We start from the raw sequence: 18,576 nt of genomic DNA, 5'->3' as shown, positions 1-18,576 counted from the left end.
ATATTGTCACATATTTAATACTAATAAGTTTATTTGTACGAGTATGAAATGTCATAAAAAATAATATGTAGCAGTTTCTATAAAGAATTGGTTTTTAATCCGTCTTATTTAATTTCTTTCTCCTTTTAGTTCATAAACATATTTTTACCGGTTTTCAGAGAAAGCTTATAAAAGCTTAACAAGTTCTATCACGCACCATTGAGCTTTGCTGTAAGCTTCTACTCTCCGAGGAGTAGTTTGAAAGCTTCGAAGCTTTTATAACTTTGAATTATAGGAGCCAAAAGCTACAAATATGATTACACTTAGTTTACGAAACTTTTTAACCGCTTATATTTTGAAATTAAATAGAATGAGTTCTATAAGAGTTCGAAAATTTTCCCAATTTTCTAAGTAATCCAAGTAGAGATACTTTTTATACTCTCGCAACAAAGTTGCTACGAGAGTATTATAGTTTTGTCCACATAACGGTTGGTTGTAAATCCTAAAACTAAACGAGTTAGATATAGGGTTATATATATCAAAATGATCAGGGTGACGAGAAAAGTTCAAATCCGGATGTCTGTATGTCCGTCCGTCCGTGCAAGCTGTAACTTGAGTAAAAATTGAGATATCTTAATGAAACTTGGAACACGTGTTCCTTGGCACCATAAGAAGGTTAAGTTCGAAAATAGGTGTAATCGGACTACTGCCACGCCCACAAAATGGCAAAAACCGAAAACACTTAAAGTGTCATAACTAAGCTATAAATAAAGCTATGTAAGTAAAATTTGGTATGAAGGATCGCGCTAGGAAGGGACATATGTGGATGTATATCGAACATGAGGACCTCGGTACTTCTAACCTAATATTAGGGCTTCCAACTTTCAATGGACTTTATACAATATATATGACGAATATGTGGGTCAAATTGTGTATTATATGATATAAATAAAGTTAAATAAATAAATTGCGAGAGTATAAAATGTTCGGTTACACCCGAACTTAGCCCTTCCTTACTTGTTTCAATAGCCTTTTTTTGACAGATCACGCATCACGACTTGACAGATCGAGTCGTGTGAAGGGGTGAAGAAAATATAGTAGCCGTAGCTGAGAGTGTACACAAAGACCGTGGAGAGGCGACTCGGACTTGGACTAACGTCTGGAACGACTTGGCGCATTTTACGTCGAGATCTTAAATTGAAAGTGTACAAAGTATGCAAGAACTGAAGCCGCTTGACCTTCCCTATCGAAAAGTTCCCTTAAAAAGTTCCATAAAGATCAGACGGTTTCATGCAAAATTCTGTTCAGCAATGAGGCCCATTTCTGACTCAATGGGAATGTATGTTGGCGTGGTTTGTGGCCAGTGGGATTATTGGTCCATATTTCTTTAAAAATGACGCCAGTGAGAACGTCATCGTCAATGGCTCGTAATCTCGACGACAGTTGGTTTCAACAAGACGACGCCACTTCCCACACATCACATCAATCAATGGATATATCGAGAGCACTCTTCGGTGAGTAGATAATTTCACATATTGGGCTGGTTGATTGGTCTACAAGATCGTGTGATATCACACTGTTAGACCTTTTCCTGTGATTATATGTAAAGTTTAAAGTCTATGGGGACAATGCCGCTTTGATTAGGGCCTGTCAGTGTCAATCGCCAGATACAAATGAAAATGCTCGAACAAGTCATCAAAAATTGGACTCAAAGGATGGATCATCTGAGACGTAGCCGCGGCCAAAGAGATAATCTTTAGAAAAAGAAATGAAAAAGAATGTTCTTTCGAATGATAGTAAACATTCCCCCATTAAATTTGTATTTTCTATGTTCTTTTTCTTTAAAAAAGTTGGGAACCTCGAAATGGATCACCCTTTGTACGAAATCGTTTAATATTTAACACTTTAATGGATTTTATTAGTCAAAATATCAATTGGTGTTTCTTTGAATCCAACAAAATCTAGCAATAGAGATCCTGACAATGACCATTTTGCCTCAAAATCAAGAGTAGTGAGTTAGGTTAGGTTAGGTTAAGGGGTAGATCTCCGCAAATGCAGAGAATCTCACTGAGTCAGATTCGTCTCTCCATTGTGACACTCGTAAAAACTCCTAACGGATCACTAAGATCCTTAAGTTGCGAAGAAGCGCTTGGACTCAATAATAAAGTTCTTATGTCGGCTTATGTCGATTCGACGAACATTTTTCAAATTAAGTTGTACTCAAGGACGAACTCTTGACTGTTCTGATATTCTTTCCACGGAGAACTGTTCTGGATCGTGTTTGATCGTCAAACAATGAAGAGATTAGTTATGAAATTAAATATAAATTTGAAACATTTATTAAGAGAAATATTAATTCTTATTTTCCGATTTTATAACAAATACATATCCTTTACATTGTATGATAAATGCATTAAAAAGTTACATGTTGTAGTTATTTATTTATTTACTTAGTTTTAGAAAATTTTACTAACTCAATTCAACAAAATTTTATCATTTCTTTAAAGCCAATTCCTCGGTAACTGGTTGAGCAATAGCAAAACTGGCCACCTGTCTGGGATGGTGTGGAACATCGCCTCGATCGTAATAGCCGTAATGTTCGCCCGGCACATGATAGAGACCGTAGTGAATGCCGCTATTGGCGACCTGTGGCAATGAAGTGGAAGGATGAGAAAACTACCAATCAAATTTGTATTAATTTTAAAATCTTAATCAAGGTAAAATTAGTAATAATATTAAATATGTATATCGCTAAAGTAAAACATGTAAAATTAAATTTCAAAACATGCGTTTCACCTTCTTCAGGCCATTGATGGAGGCCAACAGCAGCGCCATTTTCGCCAATAGCAAAGCTTTGCCACTCACAATGGAGAGCATCTGAAAGCCCATGGGCACAAGCACAGCACCCAAAGCGGTGACACCGAACATCATCGTTATCATCATATTGTAGCGTTGGCGACGATGACGTGCGGTACCCAGCTCATCGGCAACCATTTTATTATTCTTTGCTATGGAAGAATACACATGAAATATATACATAAATCTACAAAAGCTTTTCACTTCAATTTCAACTGACCGTCGCTTTCCAAGGCACGCATGTAAGCGTCGGTTAGCTCCTGCAAATTCACTTGCAAAAAATGTGTGCTCAACGTTTGTGCCAGCCGCATGGCGAGTTGATCGAACCAGGTAAGATGCTGTAGATCCTTACGTTCATAATACTCGCTGATACTCTTCGGCTGACTAAAGTAAATAAATATTATGCTTTTATAGAAATTCTTCTCGTGGAATATTTAAATTTAATTTTACATTTCGTTCGTTACATTCGGTGTTGTGTGCTCACGCACTAGTCGTACCCCAGGCCACAGGGATATCACATTGGAGGAGAGGATGTCATCGAATATATGTACGCTACTCGTTTTAAAACAGTGCCACATAGAATCGCTCGTTTGCTATAAATTTTTTTAAGAAGATTAATAGCTCTCTCCGTACTTCGTACTTTGTATGCTCACCTGCATGCAATCCTTGATATGTTTGCGCAATTTCTTCATCTCGTGTATCCACATAATGTGCTCATTCTGTACCTCACTGCTGGACGTACGAACTTCGGCGCTAAATTTTTGATTTTTATGCAAATTTAAGGGGTAGAACCCACCTTCGACATTTGCACACCATATAACACAGAGTAGTAGTGCACACCACAACACATTTGATTTGAAGGACATTTTTCTATATTTCTGTATAATTCATTCACTTTCTCACTAGGGATATCCTTTGTATTTCTCACAAATATTTTCACTTATTAATTTATTTGATCCACAAAATCGATTTTACTATATTTTATGTATGCACCGACACGTTGGTCATCACTAAGAACTGCACTGTGACATTGCATCGGCATTTATATGCGATAGTGAGACGCTGCACTTCTTGTGCCGGCTGAATGACCACTTTCAAGCGATCCATTTTGTTAGCAAATACTATAATTATTCGGCTCCGCTGCATTTCAACTGTGAATTGCGGTTTCAGTTCCAACGACGCATTCATGCATCGACATTTATCCATCATATACTGACATATATAAGTGCAAGGTACATATTTGTTATAGATTTGGGAACCACTGCCTTGAACTTGGCCGTTGTTTTGCTTGTATTCGTAATCTACATATATGTACGAGTATATGGTTTTGTTTGCACTAATGCCTTTGTGACCTAATACGCCCATTTTAGTTGGCGGAAAATTGTCATCGATGCGGTAGAAATCGAATGTAATCGATTCACATACTAATGAAGGGTTGGGAAAAGGCGTTTTGGATTAGTTCCAAGAGCTGTTAGTCATGCTAGAAAGCTTTTCCACCTGTACGAGCACGTATGCCAGGTATTAACAAGTGAAAAATTCGGCAATCGCAGAGGCACAACCCTAAATGATCAGGTCCTATAACACAATACTGAGTTTATTGGTTTATTATTGTTTATATAATAATTTTTTGTGGGATGATATGGGATAGTGTAGCGATTATAGAGCCTTTTCTATTCAACCGCCAACCTCACCTACACGTCGGCGCTTACTGTCGATAACGAAAGAGGTTCTGCCGACCGAGTATGGGGCGGTATAACACTAACAGTCAATTCTCGATAGAGTAAACATGCGACTCGTAGGCTGGAGAATACCAGACTATCCGGGACTGTAGAATAAATAGCCTATACGACGTTGGATCAACAAATCACTCATTGAAAATAACTTGTCATGAAAGCAGAACATAAGCCATAATAAAATTGTGGGAAAAATTTTCGGCGTAGTCAGAATCGAACTTGATGAATGGAGAATATGTTGGATGGAAAACGTGGTGCGATTTATTAAAACGCAACGAATAAGAAGTTTAGGATATATTACAAAAAATGGATGATTCAAGAGTCCAAAAGATGGTAATGGACGTGAAAGTAGGCATTGTCAAAGCAAGAGGAAGGACAAGATCAAGATGGAAGGACGAATTAAACGAAGATCTGAAGAAGCTCCAACTGGAGAACTGGAGAGAGATCGCAAAAGACAGCGCAGCTTGGAAACATATTGTTCAGCAGGTCAAAGCTCACATGGAACTGTAGAGCCAAATGATGATGAATACTTCTTTGACTCCCTAGTTTGGTAACATTAAACCCAATAATAATATTTACTTATTCGTCTAGAAGCCACTCGTCGAAACACTTCTCAAACTCGAATTTTGGGATAGTCATTGGAGCTTTCAGCGATTTATCGCATACTTGTAAAACGACGGGCCTTTCATTTTCTCTAAATAGGTAAAAGTCACACGGAGTCATGTCTGGCTAATACGGAGGCTAATACGGAGGCAGGAGCATCGTTACAATATTGTTTTTGGACAAGAATTTAGGAACACGGCTACTACAGACCAAGTAAACAATGAATACGGCTCAAAACATTACTTCAGCCGTGTATATCATAAATAATTAACAAATGGACTCTGCAAACCCGGAAATTTTATTTTTTTTAAACAATTCCTGTTATTTATGAACACACTAAGTACATCCCCCATCGGTGGTGTTAAAGGCCTGAGGTGTTTTTTGGAAACTATTGTTTCAATTCTCTATTGAAGCAACACATGAGAGGATAGTAGAGATGAAAACCAATTAGAAAGGGATTTCTACCACAACTTATTGCATATTTCGGAATTTACTGTCAACGTTCTTACCCTTTTTGGATCGGTTAGAAAGGAAGATAAACCGTTATGCTACCTTGGAACATAACTTAGATAGAAGTAAATATAACAACTTCTGGATTATGATATTTATGTATATGTTTTTACGCATTGGGGTATTAGTGTGATTACCTGTGCCATAACTAACAACAACTCGAGAGGAAATGTGAATTTATTCCGCCAAATTTCCTACAATGGTTGGTTTAAAATATCAGCATCTGTCAAAGAATCTTTTGGGTGTAGTAACGGATTGAAACTGTCCTATTGCTTATTTCTAAAATTGTAGGATGTTGCTGGCCTTATTTTGTTCTTCATCAAAGTACAAGCGAAGAAGGAGAGCGCTTCGCTCATGTTTCACTGGTTTTTTACACTTTAAAACTTAACCTTCAACCTAAACTCACATTAAATAAAAGTAATTTGTTTTCCATTTTTAGATTGTTTTACATTTGTTCTAATAAATTATTTTATTCTTTATTGATTTTCCCCAATTTTAATTTAATAAATTTACTATTTATCATCATTTCATATTATATATGTATGTATGTATATATTCATTTGATTTGTAACAATTTATTGAAGTTTTAAAGAACTTCTTAAAAGAGTGCAAAGTTCGTATATTTTTTTAATCTGTGAATTATAACTATTTATCTATTTATTTTTCATTAATTATTAGTTCAAAAATTTTATTTATTTTTATTTATTTTTTTTTGTTTCTTACATAGATTCGCGCATAGCGAGAGGTCACTCAAGAATTGTACGAAAACAATTTTACGGACAGTATTTTATAGCTCTTCTCTACACAATTAATAAATAAGTTACATAGTATGTTCATTTTTTTTGCTTTTGTTGTTGCTGTTTTTATTTTTTTTTTCATTTGATTTGACTTCGTCCTGTATGTGTAGGTGTGTATGATTTTCTGAAAAGTTGGCAAAAGTGTCGCTTCTAAAATACACATTAACATTTTTGTTTTTCTTCTCGTTTTTTTCAGTGTATTTTCTGCTTCTCTAAATATATGTATGTATACTTATACTTTTCATATAAAATGTGTTTTTGTTTCGTTTTATCGCCTTTGAAAATCGTTGAAATATAATATATATTTTCATAGCAAAAAATATATGTATTCATGTATATTTGTGTACGTGTCGTCTTTAATATTTGCTCAATTGATTTATTTTTGGTTTTTGTATAATTTATTTATTTGCATTTTTTATTTTTCTTGTTTATTTTTTGTAATAATTGCTAACAACAAATGTGTTTTCTTTTATAAATATTTATTAATTAAAATTTATTTAACAATAGACTTATTTGAGAGCAACTACTTGTCGAGCAGGCTTGCCGATAAGGACTATGCCAACGCCATCGCTTTATCACGAACCGGTTGTTGTAGTTGTGCTTGTCGTTCCGCGTCCGAAACGTGGCAGATAGAGGCCGAATTTCGATTCGATGCCATTGAGCAGCGGCACAGCGGCGCGATAGCCACCAATATGGTCTGAGTTGAATCTTTGTGTGTTCTCATCCAGCACCTTGGGCTTGGTCACCACCGAACCGGTTGGATGTGAGCCGCCGAAATCAACATAGAAGAGACGCTGCAGCAACTCGTATGTGACCAAGGTTACACCGAATTGTGGCGACGAACGGAAGACACGGGCTGCGTGGAGAGTAGACGTTGTTTTAGAATAAATTTCACAAAACTAAATACGTTGAATCGAACTTACCAGCAGTACCCTTCCAGAAGGCGCGTGGTCCCTCCTCCGCCATGATTTTCTTGGTGGCATCCCACACGCCTGTATAGGTTGTCTGACCGGAACGCGCCACGACCTGCAGGCGAGTTTTGATCACATCTGCGGGCGTTACGAGTGAGGCAGCGGGCACACCAGCAATAGCACCGGCCGCGAGCAGGGTCAGTGGATGATTGTAGCTGGTGGATGAAAAGGACATAGCAATAAAAGTAAAGTAAGAAATAGTGCAAAGTAATTCCCGTTATGACTCACCCATCTTCGTCGGCGAACAGCGATTTTGTGTGCGCATAAGCGGGGAAGTAGATAGCAGAGAATGGCACATCGCGCAGCAAGCATGCGCGTGCACCCTTGTACAAGCCAAACAGACCCAGATCACGAACAACAGATAAGGCACGTACTTTAGTTCCGCCTGCGATTTCACCGGCAACTTGGAGACGAATTTTGACAATTTCCAAAGGATTGGTGAAGACCACTTGTGAGGCACCGGCCTGAAAGCAAGCATAGAAATCATTTGTTAGTCAAATTAATATTTTGCGAGGGTAGTAGGGTCAAAAAAAGCTCGCCTGAGAACGCATTCCGTGCAAGCGCGCTACGTAGGCTTAGTTAAGCTCTTATCTCTGCATGTGGAAATTATGAAAAAATGCTTTGCAAAACTCTACACATGGTATTGAGTCAAGGTTTGACGACTACTTACACAAGCGCCAGCCATAATTTCGGACCACATCGGTATCACACCCTGTTTATCGGTGAACTTGTCACGCACAAAATCATTCACAGTAAGCTTGATGGCTTTCTCCGGTGCCACACCCATCAACTGTGGCAACAGACCGCGATACAAGCCGAGCACACCCTCGTGACGTATAACCTGTATGGAGAAACATTAAATTAGAATAAGTCTTCTACGCAAGTTATACACTTGTTTACCTTCTTAAAGCAATCCCAAGAGTTTCTATATGCGACTTCACCAATAAAAGAGCCTGTGCGTTGATTTTGCATGCGTGTCTTTACCAAATCAATAGGGTACACCACGGTAGCACCAACAGCTGTTTGATTAGAGAGATTTTAGAGGTTTCATATACGAAATGTTTGAAGCAAAAAGTGTTACTCACCGCCAGCAAATGAACCGAGCATGAAACGATAGGTGCTCTCCAAAATCTGTATGAATGCAGAACGATCGGCAGGACTCTCAACGGCTTTGATCTCCGCCAAGCGTGTTGTGATATGCTTTGTATAATGCTCGGGCGAAATATTGTTCAGATCATTATAGACGATGCGCCTAAAGATGGATTAGATGTTATTTACTGTTATGAGAAATGTTTTTTAGAGAGCATATATAACTTTAAATAATAGTGAATAAGCGTATTTACGAATAATTGTTTATAAATCAAGGTTACTGGTAGTGGGGACAATTGCGGACAAGGGTAATATATGGGTATATGTATATAAAATATATAAAAATGCTCTAATTATATTATCATATTATATATTTATATGTGGTAATTAAGGGAAATCAACCAATTTTGGAAATAATTAGCTAGGAGAAAACGTAAAAAAGAACACACTCAAATGAACATCATAATTGCAACCATTCACTTGCCTATTGGGATCAATCTTTTTGCGACGCCACCAACTATTTTCATTACAATATACAATATGGTTATTACATTAATTGATGTTTTGCATTTGGAGAGAAGGACAAGAAAATATAGAGACAACAAGGGCGAGTTAATAAACGCATTATTCAAATACATATATAAATTTAATTATTTTTTATTCTATATGAGAATGGAATGCAGCAACATAAAACTTATTTAATTAATGTATATGTGAATGTAAATATTTGTGTATTTATGTAAATAGGGTCCAATCTTATATATTGCTTTTACTGGATCTCAACTCTAATGACTGTGCTTTCGCTACATATCAATCCTGTAACTTTCAAAACCATACTCTACATATACTGGATGAGAACGGTGTTGTATGACAACTTTCTCCGAAGTTAAACAATGCTAAACTCAAGAAAGATACGACTTCTTTAAAGGATTTTTTAATGGTCCTCGAAACAAACAGGAAACATTTGAATAACCGATATTTTCAAGATATGTTAAAACCAGAGGAAAAATGTATGCTGTAAGATAAGATTTGGTCCGTCCTGACCTATGATATGACCTTCCCAAGCGACATTGCTTTGCTCTATAGGCTCTTGAAAAGTCCAGCAACATCCGACGTTTTCGAACCGAATGCTATTCAGCGCGGAGGGCCATTTCTGGCTCAATTAGTATATAAACAAGCCAAATTTGCGCATTTGGGCCGAACAGAAACTTGAAAAGATTCAAGAGCTGCCATTTTATCCAGAAAAAACAACGGTTTGTGGGCTGGTGTAATCATCGATCCATAGTTCTTCAAAAATGATGCCGGTGAAAACGTAACCGTGAACGGGGACCGTTATACGCTCATGATAACCAACTATTTGATGAATAAAATTGAAGCTCGTGATCTCGACGACCTTTGGTTTCAACAAGATGGCGCCACTTCCTACACATCGCGTCAATCAATGGATTTATTGAGAGAACACTTCGGTGATCAGATAATTTCACGTTTTGGGCCGGTTGTTTGGCCACCATGATCTGTGATATTACGTTTAAGTCAGATTAGACTTTTTCCTGTGGGGATATGTAAAGTCTAAAGTCTAAGGCTAGGCGGAAAATCCCGTTTCGATTCAGGACTAGTTAGTTAGTTAGAAATTTTAGAGGAATGCACAACGACCTGTGGTCTTTTGTACCCTCCCTAAGTTTACAACAACTCCATCAGTCCCAGCACCCTTACAAATTCAAGAATGGTGTTTGGAGTGAGAGAGTCGATGCGATTCTCAGTTGGGTTGCTGAGACCCAATAATTCTCTCCTACTTATATGAAGTGCTACACAATCTAAGAGTAGATGCAAGGGAGTTTCAGCCTCCAAGTCACAGAAGCGACACGTTTCGGATGAGACGATTCAGGACTATATCAGGGATGGAAATATCCATTCATATTCATGAAAGATATAAAAATTAATATTTTGGGTAAATAACAAGAAATATCGGTTTCGAAGAACAGTCAAAAAACTGAGCAAAGTTGGCAGAATGTGAAAGAGTAATTTTGAATTAGACTTTTATAAAAAGTTTATAGTTTTTGTAAGGGGGATTTGGAGAAGGAAATATCGGTTAATTAGATATGTAATTAGTGAGAACTTCAGATCATATATTTTGAACTATTGAACCGACGCTTTAGTTTAAGAGTTTCTGGTCATTGAAATGTTTCTGTTTGCAATACAGAAATCCATAAGAATATATGGTATGAAAACGTTTAGAGGTTTGCCAGCGATTATTGTATTTATTTACAATTTTGTTAGATTTAGTACAAAATGGTCCTCGGTCTTAATAAAGGAGTTGAGTTGATTTCAATTAAAATATAATCTGCTCAAACGCTAAAAATATATTAACTAGAAGGAAATTTAATTTTATGGAGAACGGTATCAAAACTACTACTGCTACTAGTACTAAACTTGTTTCGAATTATATAAACGAAACTAACAACTCACTAGTGCATTAATCTAACTTTTCTAATATATTTTGATGTCAAGTCCTCAGATGTGCTTATGTGTATATATTTAAATGCCAATGTAAGTGCCGTTAGATGGATAACTAAATAATCTTATTTATTCCCACACACTTTATTGACAGCGTAGCTTACCCGGTTTGATGGAGCGCGCCGGTTAATTGAAAGAGTATATCAATTTCTAATGGCGTTATTTGACTCATTGTTTGTGCGGCGTATAGTAGTTCGTCCTTTGTCACGGGTTCGTTGCGATTACCTTGAGTGGCGTGCAAGTAGATACGTTTAATCAATTCCATATTATTGAGCAGCGAAGTAAATGCGATGAAGTAGGGGAAGCTCACTTTGTGACCTTCGGTGACCTATTGATGTGAACGGCGCGGTGGAGAAATCAATTAAAATTAGTTTATTGTGAGACTTTTTTATTTTGTTTAGCATGCTACGCACCGCTACTAGATTATCCTTGACGACGGGTGTGAGTAAATGCCTTTTCACTTTAACAATAACATCTTGAAAATCTAAAGGAGAGATAAATCCAGAACCAGCTGGATCCTTACTACGGAATGCTTCCATTGCATATTCCTCATGGAAATCATGGAGTAATTGTGTGAATTCCGCATAATTAATGGTGCGGTCTTTTTTCTGCAATATAACAAAAACAACAACATTTCTATTACAAATACAATATATAATAGCTGTAAGAGAGCATACTCACTTCACCAAAATACCGCTTGATAAAGGAACTATCTAAATTAAAAGGTATCTTTGAATGCAATTCGGTTTTTTGTACGATATCGACGAAATCGGCTGTAAGGCAGAAGATTAATATGTGGGTTAAAGACAAGCATCGAACATTTATTATTATGCTTCATACTCACAATAATGAACTGTGCCGTTGCCTTTGCGGTCGAATAGTTGAAAAGCTGTCTTGTAGAGCGCATCTGGTGTGCAGAGCAGCCCCTCAAAGGCTTGGAATTCCACAAATGAGATCAACCCATCTTTGCTGGTGTCCGCAATGCTGGCTAACAAACGCACAGATTCCTGCAATACAAATACATACATACATATAAAATAACGGCATACTTAGTATAAGGTCAAATGGAAGGTTATACATATCGATTGCTTAGAAATCATACTACAATGATTAGCGACAAGTGACAGAGCACTTCATAAAATAATAAAATATTTGCAGATACGTCACAGCGAATGTGAAAATTTGTATACAAACAATAGAAACATACATACATACATACATACATACAAATTATAAGTATGCGTTGAACTGTGTACATAAAGCTTATGCTCGTGCATACTAGTTTAGTGAGCTGCTATTTATAGCTTCATTATAGTACAATTTCGCATTTCTTTCGCATAATCAAACAAAATTCTGTTTTAGTCATATTTTTATTTCATAATATACGTACTAGGCTATAATTCAGAGATCCCATTTGCCGGCTAAATGAGTTTGAAATACTTTAAATGATAAGCGCTTTTTCATAGCATAAATATATACATATCTGTATCTCACATATAGTTTAAGTGTGTGTTCATAGCGTCAAATTGCCGCACTCTTTCGCTATCTCCACACACTGTTTGGGTCGCTGAGATAATCACGTGGTGGCCAAGTGATTCCCTCCACGGTTTGTTTGGCTGTGCTACTACTACAACTACTGTGTATTTGTTGTGCATATTAATAGCGTCTTTTTGGACTCAAAGAAATTTAGATAAGTTACTTTCAAGTAATTATAAAGATTATTAATTACATTTTTACCAGTTTAAAGTAATACAATCGGATTGATAGTGTCTAAGGTTTTGTTGTAATTGTACGGACTTTAATAAAATATAATTTTATGGAATTTAAAAAACCTTTGTGGGACTGAATTAGCAACTATTTGAATTATGATTTAAAAAATAGTAGAACTCAAATTTAGGTGGTAATATATCATGAGAGCTTCTTGTTTATAATTATACAAATTTTATAGATTTCATACATTATTAACCCAGCTAAAAATCAATAATAAGGAGATTTCCAAAAGGGATGCTACAAAAGTAGATCGATAGAGACAAGAAACAACGCCATATTTTTCCCGATTTTTTGACATTTCTCTTCGGTAAAGTTTGCCATTTAATCATGGAAAGATATACGATCCAACAACGAATCGAAATTATTAAAATTTACTAACGAAATTAGGATTCAGTGGTCTCAACTTTAAGATCACTACGTCCAATTTATGGTCGTCATAATCAGCTTATCAGAGCAACAATTGAATATCTAGCGGAAAATTTTTAATTCACAGGCAGTACAAAATGTTTCTGTGCCAGTGACACAAAGAAGTGCCCGTAGTGTCGAGAATATTCCTGCCGCTAGTGAATCAATTGAGGAAGACCCAAATCAGTATCGACGTGTGGTTCTAAAGCGTTGTCATCTCTGTGACGTCGTTTTGACGACGAAAAAATCATCTTCAGAGGCTCATTTCTAGTTGAATGGCTTCGTCAATAATCAAAATATGCGTTGTTGCTCATGCAGCAAACCACACATTGCATCCCAAAAAAAAATACGATTTGGTGAGGTTTATAGGCTGGCGGCGTCATTGGACCATACTTTTTCCGTGATGATCCAGACCAGCACGTTACTGTGAATGGGAATCGCTACAGCTCAATGATAACCGAATATTTTTTGCCCGAATTGGATGATATGAACTTGGACAATATGTGCTTCCAGCAGGACAGCGCCAGAAGCTACACAGCGAATGTCACAATCGATTTATTGAAAACCAAATTTGTTGAATGTGTTATCTCACGAAATGGTCCAGTCAATTCGCCGTCTCGGTCGTGGGATTTGATACCGTTAGACCATTTCCTGTGGGGCTACGTCAAGTCTATGATCTATGCCAACAAGTCAGCGATGATTGATGAACTTCGTACGAATATCGAACGTGAAATTGCAGCAGTATTGACTGATTTATGCTTGAAAACCGTCGAAAATTGGGTTCAGCATCTGGAATTCTGCAAGCGTGCCCGTAGTGGCCATGCAAATAAAATTGTGCCCCATACATAATGCCATCCAATGTACATTCACAGGAATAAAGAATTTCATTGATATCCCAAAATTTTTGTAGTATTTGTGGCAAATGTTTATTTACTTCCACCGGTTCTTTTACCATTTATTTTTGTAGGGGGTTTGTCCCAGTACATTATAGTAAAGTATCAACGCCTACACCTTTGCTATGTATTTGTCGGAACTTTTTCGACTAATTGTTCTCAAGGCAACCAGATTTTATACGAAAAATGAAAGCGCTGATATATGGATTTTATTAGAAGCTCTGGTAGAAATATGTATATTGGGGCTTAGGCGTCGGCTATCTAGGTGAGGCCTCTATAGCTCAAGTACCACACCAATTTGAGCTTTAGTTGCCTAACTCATCGTAAGGAAAGTGGCCAATTCAAGTGCTGAGGTCTGGTGAATTTGTCTGAGGCAGTGGGTAAATAATCAAATTTTTGACTCAAATATTCGAACGAAAGTTTTCATTATTGGTTCTACATATTAAACAAATTATAGCAAAGCAAATTATTATAAAAAGGGAATATTTAATTTATGATCTTATTTTAACTAATCCATAACTAAATACTTTCGAACCACTGATGGAAAAAAATTTATATTAATTATGTATTGAATACTTGACTTGGCAGGAAAAGTACGAGGAACTTGTATGATATACATGAAACATAATATAGGAGCTAATATTGCGTAAATCCAAGCTTTTGCAAGGTATATTTCTGTATTCATATGGAAAAGGCTTGTTTGAAAAATAATATTTTCCAACGGAATTCTTAAAGTTGTTCATTCAGCTACTTTTATCAAATTTTCTTCAAACTATCCATACGACAGTAAATATTCCCATTCTATATATTGTTATCTTTTGCACCATATTACTTAATACAATATTTACATAACATTCTATTTCAATTTTTAAATGCTATTTGCGCTTCAAGATATATATTTTTATGTCTAAGAGTCAGTTGTACCTTAAAATAACTATGTGAGGTATTAACAAAAAAAAAAAATAAAAAATAATAAAAAAAATAAAAAATAATCATGAAAGTTTGACGTATACAAAATGCATATGTATGTACAAGTATTTTATATTTACTCATGTCAGTACAGACATAGCAAAATTTAGTATATTCTGCACTATATTGATACAAACATACACATGTATGTCTACAAAATTTATATGTATGTTGCCTTAGCATCTCTGATGACGCACAACATCAAGCAGATGATTATTGAATATTTTTTCTAAACTTATTTCTTATCAAATTAAGCCGGTGAATTATTTAAATCAATGGTGACTTTATACTTTCTGCTAACAGTTAATTGATATGTTCTTACATACATACATACATATACATATATATACATATCTGTGTACTCACATCATTGAATGTAGCATCGGTGAAGAGTCCCAGGAATTTTCGCACGAAATCCTCACTGGTCATGTAGTGGTCGCCATCCTTTTGTAATGAGGCATATTTAAGGAAGACTTCGCGGAGTTTATCGGTGCTGGCACGTTTTAGAAACGAAGATCCCTGCAAAAAAAGCAAGAATAATAAATAATTAATGAATTTGTTGTAATTAAAAAGCGGCAAAAGAGTTGTATTTGTATTTTTTGCAATATGACATTGAAATAATCATACACATACATATAGATACATATATCTAAATGAGTAAGAGCGCGTTGTTACAAATATAAAATGCGCTCATTCACATTTTTAGTATCTCAGCAGTAGCAACTACTCTCTTTCAGATATACTTATATATCTGTATGTATATTCGCGGTCATACATTATTAAAGATAAATGCCAACGCTTCCAGCTGACAAGCTCCACATAAGCTTATGAAGCATACTTATATATACATATTTATGTAGATATTATATACACATGTGTATATATCTACGTTACATTTATCAGAACATATTAAAATGTAAAAGTTCACGTACAGACTGTGGCATTTTGCTTTCGTTGGCGGGTTACTCCTTCCTGTTGCCTCTAAGTACTATTATTTATTTATTTGCGTACTTTGCAATTACTTGCGCTATTTTACTATCGCACTGCTTGACACTCACGCGCTTCGTATACTACACTCTTTCTTCGCAACGCACTACAATTTCACTACCGTATCAGTCGTTTGTAAAATAGCAACTGAAAAATATAAAACATCATCGATGCTTTTGATCGCCACCACAGCCGGCTCAGCCACGCCGTCGCTGTCGTCGGTCGAAATTTGCAAGTAACTCAATTTGAACATTTAAGCGTGTGTACAGAGCTGGAGACTATGAAATTAAGTTACGTGAAAAGTTAGGGTGTTCACGTGTTAAAAAAATTTAGTAACATTATTATTTTTGAATTCATAAAAAATAAAAATAAAAAAATATTGATAAATAGATGATAATAAATAATAAAAAAATTAAATTTTTAATAAAAAATTATCGAAAACGATTCGAAGGCCTTAAACATGGTTTAATAATTTCATTAACTAATTATTTTGAAATTATTTTAAATAATTAAATAATTTTTCTTGATAAAAAAAAAAGTTTGACTGATTAGTAATCAATAACTTCAAGAAAAAATAATGTACTTTTCATTAATTAAAAAAAAAAATTATATAATTTAATTAATTAAGTAATTAATAATAAATTACTTTAAATATTATTTAATTTATAATTTAGAGAATTTTTATTAATAGGAAATTAATAATTCAAAATGAATATAATTTAATTAATTAATAGTTAATTATGTTAAAAAAATGTATGTAAATTTTGTTTATAAAAAATAGTTAAAAATTAATATAGTAATACTGTAGTAATAAATAGTAATTAATTACATTAAATAAAAAATTAATGTAATTTTGATTAGTAACCAAAAAATAATTAAAAATTAATGTAAATTAATTTTTAGGTAATTAACTATTTTAATTAAGAATTTAATTAATATTAATATTAAATTAATTAATAATTTAATATTTTGAAATGAAATTATTTATTTTCAATCAAAATTATTATTTATTTAAGGTAATTAATTACTAATTAATACAATTACATTATTTTTCTAAACAAAATAAGTAACTATTAGTTACTTAGATTTAATTTTCACAATTAAAATAAAAAACTTAATTATTTTTTAATAAATTAAAATAAAATATATTAAATTTTTTTATGAATATAAAACAAAAAAAATTAGTTTAAAAAATTATTAATTTCATTAATTATTTTAATTAATTATTTAATTGAATTCAAATATTTGAATACTGTTAATTTTCATTAATATTATACATTATATTCCAACATTTGTTTATTTGTTGAACTAATTAAAAATAATTTGTAGCTTATTTAACTTAAATTTATTAAATTTTGAAAAAATTGTAAAACTAATTTTATTAATTTGAAATCCAATATCCAATTTCACAATTTCTACACAAAAGTACGAAAGGGTTAACATATCTACTTGAACACCAAAAAAGAAAACAAGAAAAATGAGTGCGAATGGCACGTAAGCCAGTGGAACAGTTTTATTTCTCTAAATACTATGTGTACGTGTATAAAAACATAACTTCTTCACAAGTATCTAGAAGAGATATCAAAACAACAACAATGCCATTAAAGACATTTCTTCAGTTTTTATGACTTCTTATTTTGCTGACATTCTCTCGCCACAATCTCATTCACATTATGTATGCCTTTGACAAGGTGGAGAGCGCCAGCGTGACCCACTGCCATTGAGGTAGAGACTTTCCGCATAAACATTATAAACCAAGCGGTACACGTATATTTATTTACATATATCTATAAAAAATATATATCTTTACATACATATATACATAATTATGTTTGTGTATGCATCGTTGAATGCCTCCGTTCACTAAATCTTCACGTGCTCCCTAATTGATGGAGCTTCTGGTGGAGCAGTGAAGAGCAATGAAGAGTGTTTTCTTACAAATAAGAGTCTACTTTTAATTGAGACGCCACAATCAGTTGACTCAAACAGAGCGCGGAAGTCTATATACATAAATACATAAATTAATGAATAAATGAGTGTTGAGAGTAAACAAATTACTAGAATAGCGGAGTGAAATGTTCTGCTGATATAATTACTTAGTTTTAATTAGTTTACAGTGTTTTCAATATTTTACTTTCAAAATGCACTTAAAAAATAAAAATATATCAGTTATTTAAAATCTTTTAGTATCGATTTTGTAAACAATAAAATACGGTATAAAAAAATCGAGATATATACAATTTTTTTAGAAATATTAGATGTATGTGTCTAAAGTTGTTGGTATGAACACGTTTATTACCCTTGTAGTACTATAAAGCATGGCTCAAAATTTTAAAAATATTATAACATTATTTACTGATTGTTTAACAAAGTTGTATACATATTTTTCATACATATAAATGTAGTATATAAAGCTCTAATACCATTTTTGAATATAAGACTTGTACTTGTTTATGCTAGTTTAATGAATTTATACCAGATTTTCGTTTGATTCCCGAAA

General features: G+C 34.3%; 2 protein-coding genes across 4 annotated transcripts in view; both read right to left on the bottom strand.

Annotated features, from left to right (window-relative positions):
* Positions 1-2,321: 2,321 nt before the first annotated feature.
* Positions 2,322-3,844, bottom strand: LOC105209438 (uncharacterized). Its single transcript, XM_011179838.3, has 5 exons — positions 3,489-3,844; positions 3,286-3,428; positions 3,056-3,219; positions 2,776-2,987; positions 2,322-2,625 (listed from the first exon to the last, which is right to left on the bottom strand). The coding sequence occupies exons 1-5, from the start codon at positions 3,699-3,701 to the stop codon at positions 2,473-2,475; spliced, it is 885 nt and encodes a 294-aa protein (XP_011178140.2). The 5' UTR covers positions 3,702-3,844; the 3' UTR covers positions 2,322-2,472.
* A 2,521-nt stretch (positions 3,845-6,365) lies between these two features.
* Positions 6,366-18,576, bottom strand: part of LOC105209434 (calcium-binding mitochondrial carrier protein Aralar1) — a 35,664-nt gene continuing 23,453 nt past the window's right edge. For 2 of the 3 annotated variants that reach the window (XM_054225806.1, XM_054225807.1), the window contains 11 exons: positions 15,456-15,608; positions 11,897-12,059; positions 11,734-11,825; positions 11,466-11,660; positions 11,157-11,380; positions 8,535-8,701; positions 8,350-8,468; positions 8,120-8,290; positions 7,678-7,913; positions 7,402-7,604; positions 6,366-7,334 (listed from right to left, as the gene is read on the bottom strand). In XM_054225806.1, coding sequence (XP_054081781.1) covers positions 7,054-7,334; positions 7,402-7,604; positions 7,678-7,913; positions 8,120-8,290; positions 8,350-8,468; positions 8,535-8,701; positions 11,157-11,380; positions 11,466-11,660; positions 11,734-11,825; positions 11,897-12,059; positions 15,456-15,608 — 2,004 coding nt within the window. In that variant the 3' untranslated portion in view covers positions 6,366-7,053. Of the gene's footprint in view, positions 7,335-7,401; positions 7,605-7,677; positions 7,914-8,119; positions 8,291-8,349; positions 8,469-8,534; positions 8,702-11,156; positions 11,381-11,465; positions 11,661-11,733; positions 11,826-11,896; positions 12,060-15,455; positions 15,609-16,021; positions 16,226-18,576 lie in introns of those variants that run through there. The other variant, XM_054225808.1, reaches the window with a different exon arrangement.

The sequence above is a fragment of the Zeugodacus cucurbitae genome, chromosome 2 (assembly GCF_028554725.1).
Source record: "Zeugodacus cucurbitae isolate PBARC_wt_2022May chromosome 2, idZeuCucr1.2, whole genome shotgun sequence".
Lineage (NCBI taxonomy): Eukaryota > Metazoa > Arthropoda > Insecta > Diptera > Tephritidae > Zeugodacus > Zeugodacus cucurbitae.
This window is presented reverse-complemented; position numbering and strand designations above follow the sequence as displayed.

What these genes read in the sequence shown, in the direction of transcription:
- LOC105209438 (XM_011179838.3), bottom strand. Translation starts at nt 3,701, where the DNA reads ATGTCCTTCAAATCAAATGTGTTGTGGTGTGCACTACTACTCTGTGTT. An exon ending in GCGTGCCTTGGAAAGCGACG is followed by an intron (nt 2,988 to 3,055) that starts GTCAGTTGAAAT and finishes ATTCTTCCATAG; the next exon opens with CAAAGAATAATAAAATGGTT. An exon ending in CCATCAATGGCCTGAAGAAG is followed by an intron (nt 2,626 to 2,775) that starts GTGAAACGCATG and finishes TCATTGCCACAG; the next exon opens with GTCGCCAATAGCGGCATTCA.